At 36.0% G+C, this 10597-nt stretch overlaps 1 protein-coding gene across 2 annotated transcripts in view; it reads left to right on the top strand.

The window, feature by feature from the left end:
* The window catches only part of LOC107592114 (raftlin-like), a 110067-nt gene that overhangs the window by 91774 nt on the left and 7696 nt on the right, over window positions 1-10597 (top strand). For both annotated transcript variants that reach the window (XM_016281497.1, XM_016281498.1), the window contains exons 7-8: window positions 2384-2499; window positions 8191-8294. In XM_016281497.1, coding sequence (XP_016136983.1) covers window positions 2384-2499; window positions 8191-8294 — 220 coding nt within the window. The remainder of the gene's footprint in view (window positions 1-2383; window positions 2500-8190; window positions 8295-10597) is intronic.

Below are 10597 nucleotides of genomic sequence, written 5' to 3' on the forward strand. Positions count from 1 at the left end.
TAGATAGATAGATAGATAGATAGATAGATAGATAGATAGATAGATAGATAGATAGATAGATAGATAGATAAATAGATACAAGTTTAAAAGCCGTTGAAATTTGAGGGTTTATATTAAACTGGATGATGGATGGATGGATGGATGGATGGATGGATGGATGGATGGATGGATGGATGGATGGATGGAACATATCATGAAAAAATAATAGAACGATAGATAGAATGACAATGATGGAACGATAGATAAATAGACAGACATATATATGGAGAGACAAAACAATAGAAAGATAGATAGAATGATAGAACAATAGATAGAATGATAGAAAGAGTGACAGATAAAATGATCGAAAGAGAATTACATAATAGATAGATAGATAGATAGATAGATAGATAGATAGATAGATAGATAGAATGATAGATAGAACGATAGATAGATAGAACGTTAGTTCATCATCAGTTTTGCGTTTTTGTTTGGTGCTGATAGGTGAGACAGAAATCGAACCTTTAACAAAGAAGCTTTTACATCAATGTCAGCACAGAAAGCTTTAATGCAGTAGTCTGTCTGCTCAAGTGATTGACATTTAATATGTTCACATCCTCCACCCTTAATCTGTCTCGGCCCCTTTCTGCCCCGCGTGGTAAAATATACATAAGCTGTCTTGAGCATCAGCAGCTCTCTCTGGCACATACTTAAACCTGAACGCTATCAGTCACCATGACCTGGCCAGACTAACTCCACATATTCCCGCAGTCTCACTCCATCAAACGGACAATCTCTCTGCTGTCAATCTCCATAAACGGGCCTCTCGCGGGGCCGACGGCTTATTGAACCGACATTTGGCACGTCTGTAGAAAAGAGCGCCCTGTCGGACTTGCTCACCTGAGACAACGCTGTGCATCCAGACGGGCTCAACAACTGAGGCAATCTCCCGAGTGGACTTTTCCAATTACGATCCCAAGTGGGAACATCTGATGCAAGGTGGCCAGAACAATGGCCCTGTTTGAAAGGCCAGTGAGATGCCTTCAATTGTGTAAGTGCAGCCTTAAATAGGTTTTTTGATGGAAGGATGCAGGCGACAGACACCGGGCCCCTCCCTTTCCTGAGAAAAACCCCTTCGCATCGGGTCCCGCCAGGGGCCGGCCCATGGCCGCCCATCCCTCAGCCCCTCTATAATGTAATCTGGAGTGTCTCCCAGAGCAGACAGAGGCAGCACAAACAGTATTAGTGTGTAAATGGAGGAAGGGTAATAAGGCAGCTCTTGGGCCATGAGAGGACACTAAGCAGAAATAAAGCGGGATGTGAGCCGGCTCCCAGACGCCCCTGTGCTCGTCTTCAATACTCAGCAGAGCTTATTATCCAGCCATATATAAAGATCACTCTAAAACAGGGCCAAACGCAGGAGCCGCATGGGGCGGCAGCGACATCAGGCCATTAAAATGTGTGCGGCTCTTGCATTTGAAAGGGCTTTATTTATTTCACAGGAAATGTTCTACATTCCAACATGGATGTGTTGGCTAATTAGGCTGGTCATTCATTCTGTCTGTCTTGTTGCTGTCACTCTTTCTTTTCTTCCTCATCCGCACATATTCTCTCTCTAGTTATATTTTGATCACCTAGAATTCCCGCTATAGTTAACATCGCTTTTCTTTCTGTGCTTTCATACATTTAGCTTCCACTGACTTTTTAAAAGGAATATACTGGGTTTAATAGAAGTAAAAGCAATAGTACATCCGAGAATTGCAATTCTTTAACTGCACACAAAACCTGTATGCAATTAATTATTTTGTGGAAATTAATGAAATCATTTTAAAGAAGCTTAGCTCTTTTTCAACAACAACAGTTCATAGTGACCACGTCAAGCTCTAAAAAACACCATGAAAACGTACTGCTGTAAAAATAGTTTTCAAATAAGATTACCTTTCTAGATGGATGAACATCTGGTTATGTGTTACTTAAAGTGTTATTTTAGTATTATTTATATACTATAATATTTATTAATATTAATATTTTATAACGTTTTTATTTAGTAGTTTTAGTAATTTTGCTACGTGCCTTTGTCATTATTATCTTTTTACATTTTTGAAATTTATATTTATTTCAGTTTTAGTAAATATAGTACTTTAACTTAAACTGATTTATTTTAGTTAGTGCAGTGCAATATTTCTCATTTCTATTTTTTATGTTTAAGGTTTTCAACTAATGTTTATATTTTATGTCAGCTTTATTTTAATTAAAGAAAACAATATTCAAAAATGTGTAGCTTTGGTCAACAATTACAACACTTGTTCTTTCTGGGCAACACAACAGAAGATACTTCCAAACAACACTGGACCCACCGTATTAAACCCAGAACACTGCCTGATTTCTCCTCTATTCCTTGCAGATGTTCTCATCAAAACTGTGGGCAGCGTGTTCGTGTTCCAGGAGGGAGTGGAGAGCGACAACAATGCGGCTGCTGCGTACGACGCTATAGTGGTGGAACAATGGACAATCATTGATGTGAGTTACACTCAAACAAACACACTCTTGCATTCTGTTCTTCAGAGTACTATTGTCATATTTACCTGTACACTGTAAAAAATGATTATTCAAAGTATAAGGTTATTCGAGTATAATATATAGTAAGAAAATACTATTTCAGTCTTTGTACCTCAAAATTTCTCATTTCGATGCATTACTTGCTGTTTCATTGTAATTATTTGTGAAATGTATTAGAATTTATTACATTTGCTGAAAATGTACTCACCCTCAGGCCATCCAAGATGTAGATGAGTTTGTTTCTTCATCAGAACAGATTTGGAGAAATGTAGCTTTACCAGTGCTCAGCTACGGATCCTCTGCAGTGAATGGGTGCCGTCAGAATGAGAGTCCAAACAGCTGATAAAAACATCACAATAATCCACACCACTCCAGTCCAGCAATTAACGTTGTATGAAAAGCTGGATGTTTGTAAGAAACAAATCCATCAATAAGACGTTTTAATTTCAAACCGTTGCTTCCGGCTAAAATGTGACCCTGGACCACAAAACCAGCCTTAAGTCGCTTGGGTATATTTTTAGCAATAGCCAAAAAAACATTGTAAGGGTCAAATATGTGTGTATATGTATATGGGATTTTTCTCTTATGCCAAAAATCATTAGGATATTAAGTATAGATCATGTTCCATGAAGATATTTTGTAAATTTCCTACCGTAAATATATCAAAACTTAATTTTTGATTAGTAATATGCATTGCTAAGAACTTCATTTGGACAACTTTAAAGATGATTTTCTCAATATTTGGATTTTGTTGCACCCTCAGATTCCAGATTTTCGCCAAATATTGTCCAATCCTAACAAACCAGACATCAATGGAAAGTTTATTTATTCAGCTTTCAGATGATGTATACATCTCAATTTTTTTACAAAAAATGACCCTTATGACTGGTTTTGTGGTCCAGGGTCACAAATATGAGCAAAAACATTACTTTCTCCAGAGAAAAAGTTGTCTCGTCTGTATCAGGAAAAGAATATGCACAGATCAAGCACTGTTTACAAGAAAAAAACTGTCCAAAACAGCTCTAAACAAATATGGGTGGATTTATGGACTTTTTTATAATAGCACTTAAGAAAGTGTTTTTATAGATAATGGAGAGGATCTATTGGTGAGCAAGTGATGTAATGCTAACTTTCTCCAAATCTAGAGAAACTCATCTACATCTTCGATGGCCTGAGAGTGGGTACATTTTCAGCAAATTTTCATTTTTAGGTGAACTATTCCTTAAATTATTTGCACAAACTACTAAAAACCACTCAATTAGGCAAAACTGGAAGAAAAAAAAAATCTAGAAGCACAGCATGAATTACACAAGAAAGCAGGAAACCCCATTTTTCATCCGAACATCCCGTTTGAGTGACAGTAATGGGTCCTGCTGCTCAGAGAGTCTTAGCCATGCTTGTTGAAATCAGATATTGTGCCAGTTCGCCACTGATTCTTCTCAAATTGGTTTTGCTCATGCTTACTTGGGCTGTGTGTGTGTGAGTGAGGGGCATGTGCGCTGGACAGTGTTGTGTTAGTTAGCACTGTGTACTGATGCTATCAGCGTAATCGAGTTTTGAGATTTATTTTATAATCCTGCAGCTCTCAATTGCTCTCTGCTGTCCTCTCTCGTTCGCTCTCTTCTACTCAGCCATGACGGAGGTTCTGTAGCTGAGGGTAAGGACATGCTGTTTCTGCCCAGCATTATTCAGAGCCGCTCGGTCGATGGGCTGCATTCAAATCTAAGTCTGCTCGACATCTCGCAGCATTCAACACGACTGTAATTCAAGATTTCATCAATTATATTCAGTATTAATATTGTGTAAGGGCATGTTGATGTATATGCCAGACATCAGAATCATATAGAATCATCAGACAGAAGGGCATTTTCACAAATGCAGTAAGACATTTTGAATTGATATGTTCAGCTGCTGTCTGACTCAGCCCATCAATCACTGTCTCATTTTCTGTCAGTGATATTTCTGTCTTCAATGAGCCTGCATGTTTATTTCAAATGTCTTGTGAATCATGTTTCTATAACAGCGTCAGACAATCACTGCACATTACTCATTCACTCATTGATGGTATTCTGAGAAATGCTTTTTTAATGTAGCGCAACAAATAATAATTTATAATGATGTCATTCAATATATGAATAGTTTAGTTGTTGAAATAAAAAATTACACTTGCAATATCCCACAATTACAATATATATATATATATATATATACACACACACACACACACTAATAAATTGTGGTTAATAATAAAAAATTTATTTTTGCATTGCATGCATAAATATTTAGTTAGGTATTATAATTACAATATCCTATAATTTTTACCCAACAAAAAAATAAGATTCCTATATATATATATATATATATATATAATATATATTTATTAATATCAGTATTATATTATATATATCATCTAGTTGCCTTTTTGTTGGTTAATAAATTAGTAGTTAGTTAAAAAATATAAAATATATTGGAAATATATATATTAAAATATATTCACACACAATATTTCCACATAATATAATGTATGTGTATATTTGTTTTTTAGTTGCATAATAAATTGTTAGTTAAATACATTATTTTTAAATGTGCCTATTTACTTAATTTCAATATAATAATTTCAATATAATTTAAATTTTTATATATATTTTTTATATTATATATAAAACATAAACAGCTAAATAAATACATTTTAAAAACAGTAAATATTTATTAATATCATCATTTATTATTATACCTATAAATAATATGGAAATGTTTAATTGCATGCATAAATCTCCAAAGCACTTGTACGGAGTTACTGAGCCACATTAAATATTATTGCCAATAATATTTATTATTATTATTAGCAATGTTGAAAATAGATTTGCTGCTTAATATTTTTTTGTGGAAATCTTTTGTTACATAATAAATGTCTTAACTTTTTACATCAATTTAATGCAACCTTCCCAAACTTTTAAAACTTTTATTTTTGCATTTAAAGCTGAGTCTCTGCAGTAACGCTACTGGAAGTCATTGCTGGACCATTACTGCTCCCCATGTTTTCTATTGGTTGGCCAAACAGAAAACAGTCCCGCCCCCAATTCACACCACTGGGTCGAGTCAAGTGAAAGCGCACAATACTACAACCTACAAATTACATTAAAAATAATAAATAAATGACAATTATGTTAACAAATAAATAAATAAAATCGCACACATCAGCTTTTAAGTCAACATGAAATCACAATTTACCCTATCTGTATTCTTAATATACATACATACATACATCTTAATACACATCTTATTGTGAACGATTCATGCACGTTATTAAAAACTGTCTTTATAATCTTTCATTAAAAGTCGCTCTACCTCTAAAATGTTTTTCCATCCTGGTTGACATCATCATCCCCTCTTGCCTTTCCTTTAACTCTCCTCATCAAACCACCTGACTCCGTTCTCTCTTTCACAATCCAATCAATTACTGATTTAGAATGATGAAATTTCAGCCAACGTGTTTTTTCTCATCAATAATCCGTCTTCACTCTGAAATGCGCCCTATTTCGAAAGCTGACTTTCGTGATGACTTTACGACTCTTTTTCTTGAGGAGTCTTGGTTCTGCTCTATTTCACTGACCTCCATGTTGAAAGAGTGTAGCACTTCAATAGCATCTAGATGTTCACACAATCTTGCCGCAATGGAAAGCCATTAAACAGACCATATTCTCCGCTTTTAAGTCTGCGTTGCTGTTTACAGGGTCCACTACTGGGACCGCTTCCAACAAAAACCTCTTCTCACATATCTGGATTCCCCAAAGGCTGCCGCTGTGGTCTTGGCCAACGCAAATACCCAAAAACCATTTCAACAGAAACCTGGGCCTCTGAGGTCTCAACGCACGACCCACAACAATGTCATCCAATCTGGGCAAAAGGGCTTCATAACTAGGAAAGGTGTTGAAACAAAACCTCCTCAAAGGACTAAGACTCTGGCTCTGTCCCAAAATCAATATGGGCAGTGTTTGTGTAGGCTGTTCTGAAAGGTAGACAGAATTTAAGGCAGCCTCACATGCATTCTGCTTCCTGAAGGCAATCCCACAATGCATTGTAAGGAAAAAACATTTTTAAATACTGTATATATATATATATATATATATATACACACACACACACATAACTGATGACAATATGTAAATAAAATAAATGAAATCATTTATTATTTTATCAATATATTACTAAATTACTAAATATATTACTAATATATTACATATATTACTAAATATTAATAATATATTGTTATTACACACACAACACACACACACATAACTGATAATAATATGTAAATACAATAAATGAAATAATTTTATATATATATAAACATAATTATACAATTTACATAATTAAAAACTATATATTCAATAATGTAAATTATGTATAATTATATATAAAAATTATACATATACAAAAGTATAATTCTTTAAAGTATCAATTACATATATATACATACATTATTAAGAATTTCAGTTCAGACAATCTGAAACCTTTATTTATTGAACTATATATATATATATATATATATATATATATTGTTATTAATATTAAATATTAAAATTAAATATTAATATAAAATTAATTTCATATAAAAATACACAATTTTTATAAATAATAATACTTAAACCAATCTACCTAATTTTATCCAATGCTTGTGTGTACCATGTTTTTTATGCATATGTAGAGTTTTTCAAAACCGCCTCTAAATATTATTTTAGTTGTTGCTTTAGAAGACTGCTCCAAAGTCATCATGTTGTTATCTACTCTGAACTTTCCACAGTGACTGTGCCAAAACTCATGGCATATTATTGCAAGTGAAGCATTATCAGAACTGTCTTGCATTATCATTATGAGTGTGTGCGCATGGCTGACACGCGACATGGTTTCCTTTTGAGGACAAGTGCCGTTATTAAACCACACTGACTTCCTGTGCGCTCCTCCTGAAATGAGAGTACAAGCATTCTCTTTGAAACCACAGTACAACCCCTAACTGCTCCAAACAACCCTGTTTGATTTACACTGCTCCCTGAATCACAGAGAAATACATTCATGAGCTCTTCATACAATACATCTTTTATTTCAACATCTGTTATATTACCACAACAGATATTAAACCTTAATTTTTATCACTCTGAATTAATTTAAACTGAATCAGACAAGTCCCTGGGGCCCAAATCGAGCTTCAAGTATAGGCTCAAGTAAACAACTTTCGGTCTGTTTTTTTTTCCTATAAATGAATGGGTAACTATGGTAACTAGGATTTCTTTTCTATCAGGCTAAACCCACATCCTCAGTATATGACACATTTCTGACTATCTATCTACACAAAGGATCATTTCAATTATTTCGATTTTATTAATAAACATCCTTTATTATGAAACTTCCAAATATCTACAAGTTATATGTGTTTTAACCTTTTAAAACTTCCAAATATTTGAATTATAATGCCCATGCAGATAACATGAACAAAAGCGCAATAGAGGGTGGACCTTAACAGAGTCACCATTTTAAATGTCTTAATATACGCCTAAAGACTTCAATTTAAAGTCCAAACCTCGAATCAGTTGTTTGCTACTTAAGTGTGACTTTTCTCCTTTAAAGCATTTTTTTCAACTTTATTCTTTTCAGGGTTTACAGGTGAAGACAGACTATATTCCCCTGCTGCAGTCGCTGGCTTCATTTGGATGGAGACTCACTTGTGTGCTGCCTACACCCATCATCAAGACGAACAGGTAAAGTTATTGCCTTAAAGTTAGTATTATTTAACTTCTAGGTTCATACAGTTTCTAAAACTGCAAAGGTCAATGAAAAAAAAATATTTGTTTGCAATATTAGCTGAAAAAGCTGTAAGGATGCATACTTTGAGAATGCACTGGGAATAATACACTATCCAGACCCCCTTGGCATACTGTTTTCAACATACAAGGATTTGGTACACACTAATCCAAATCTCACTATTTGTACTATATAGTACACAAGATTAGGATTAGTATGCAGCCATAGACTTGTGGTATGTTCAGCTAGACTTCTAGCACTATGGGAATTCACACTCATTAACGGTGATATACAGCAAGAAAGAAACCAAAAATCATGCGTTTTCAATGAAAGTTGGTGATCTGCAGAAACACGAGTGATCACTGGGCATTTAACGAAGCGGAGAAAAATTAACTATGCAAATGGCGAAGCAACGCACCAGCAACCAATGGAAATGAGAGCGAAGGTCATGTGATCCATCTGCTGTGAGATACTGTAGTTGAGTGTAGACAAGATTTCACTACTCTGGCATGATCTGTCTCAAGCATAGAGGAAAGAAATGAAGCATGGAAAATATACAAGGAATTAAAGTGAGTTTGTCTCATGCATTGATAATCATGTTCCTGATATGATGTTTATGCACTGCCGTAATTTATATTCGAAACACTTTCCTCTGAAGTATGTTTCCTCACAGTTTTTGTTTTATCAAGCTATATTTACTCATAGATAGATGAAAGATATAACACCAACATGTCAGAAACAGGGGCGTGTCTAGAGCATTTTAAATGGGGGGGCCAACCGGGGGCACTGGCTCAAAAGAGGGTGGTCGGGGTGGAGGTTGTGTTTGCGGAACGATGTATGTTATTATACATTGTGTACACTCACTAAACAAAGAGTGACAAAGACAGTGACAGAGCAGAGCCAATTCATAAAAGAACAATATTTAAAAGCACACGTCCAGTTTTGTGTGAGTGAAGGAAATCCGCTTGGGAGTGGAGAGATTCGTCCTCGCGCACATGGATCGCGTAACATTATGCACTCTCGACATTGTCATTAAGATCACACTATAGAAACCGCCTAAAATTAAGTTTAAAGAAGAGAAGAAAGCGGCCCTAGGCAGCTGCCTACACATGCCAGGATCCGCCACTGCCAGATGCAGTTAGAAATTTACTAAAAACAAGCCTATCGCAAGACATCTGGTAGGGGGGGCACCCCTGGCCACCACGTAGACACGCCCCTGGTCAGAAAGAAAAGGTTGGAAAAAGGATCGTAAAATGACTTGTAAACTCGATCAGATGTAGCGAATCACCTTCTCAACTGTGATCAGCTGTGCTCATTTTGATTAGCTCAGCATGAAAAGAGTTTTCCTGGAGCATTTCAGTCCTTGGTAGTGCAACTGAAGCAAACAATCAACTATGGGTGGCAAGGAACTGTCAAAAGATCTCCGGGATAAAGTCGTGGACAGGCACAAGTCAGGAGATGGATACAGATGGATACATCTCCTGCTTGTGAAAGTTGGCTCCTCAGTCTTATAACAATAAGAACACAAGCTGCAAGGACGTTCCTGAGACACAAAGATAACGGTGTGCTAAGCAAAGTTTCTTTCAGCGCTTTGTGTTTTCTGTTCTTAAACCACTCTCCCTCGAGGAAACTTAAAGGAAGCATATGTCTCAAGATCATTTGACTATCAGATGCGTTCTCTTCTCAGCTCACTCGGGCTACAGCTGCGCTTACCTGCAGTCGTGAATGCAGTGATGGACAGCTGTCTTTCCTCAGTCGACTGGTGTTTGGATTTCATGTGATGGACATTTACGGCTGGCAAAGCAAAATGTAGTAAAATTCGAATAGTGCTTTTTATTTTTCGAATTATAATTACATATTAAATATTCGACTATTTGTGCAAAGCCCTACTCCATACCTGATTGAAGAGCCAGGAGGAAACTGGTCAGAGAGGCGACCAAGAGGCTTACAGGAACTCTGTGTGCATGTGACAACAGTATCACAAATTCTCCACAAATGTGGCTTGTATGGGACGGTTGCCGGAAAAAAAGCCACTCCTCAAGAAAGGCCCCATGCAGCTTTGCCAAAACACACCTTGATGATTCTGAGGCAGATGAAACTAAAATGGAATTATTTAGCCTCAACACCAAACGATATGTCTGGCAGAAATCCAATACAGCTCACCATCCAAATAACAGCATTCCTCCAGTAAAGCATGGAGGTGGTGATGTCCTGTTCTGGGGTGTTTCTCTGCAGCAGGGACTGGAGCACTTGTCAGGAT

The sequence above is a fragment of the Sinocyclocheilus grahami genome, unplaced genomic scaffold, assembly GCF_001515645.1.
Source record: "Sinocyclocheilus grahami isolate Dianchi unplaced genomic scaffold, SAMN03320097.WGS_v1.1 scaffold150.1, whole genome shotgun sequence".
NCBI classification, from domain to species: domain Eukaryota; kingdom Metazoa; phylum Chordata; class Actinopteri; order Cypriniformes; family Cyprinidae; genus Sinocyclocheilus; species Sinocyclocheilus grahami.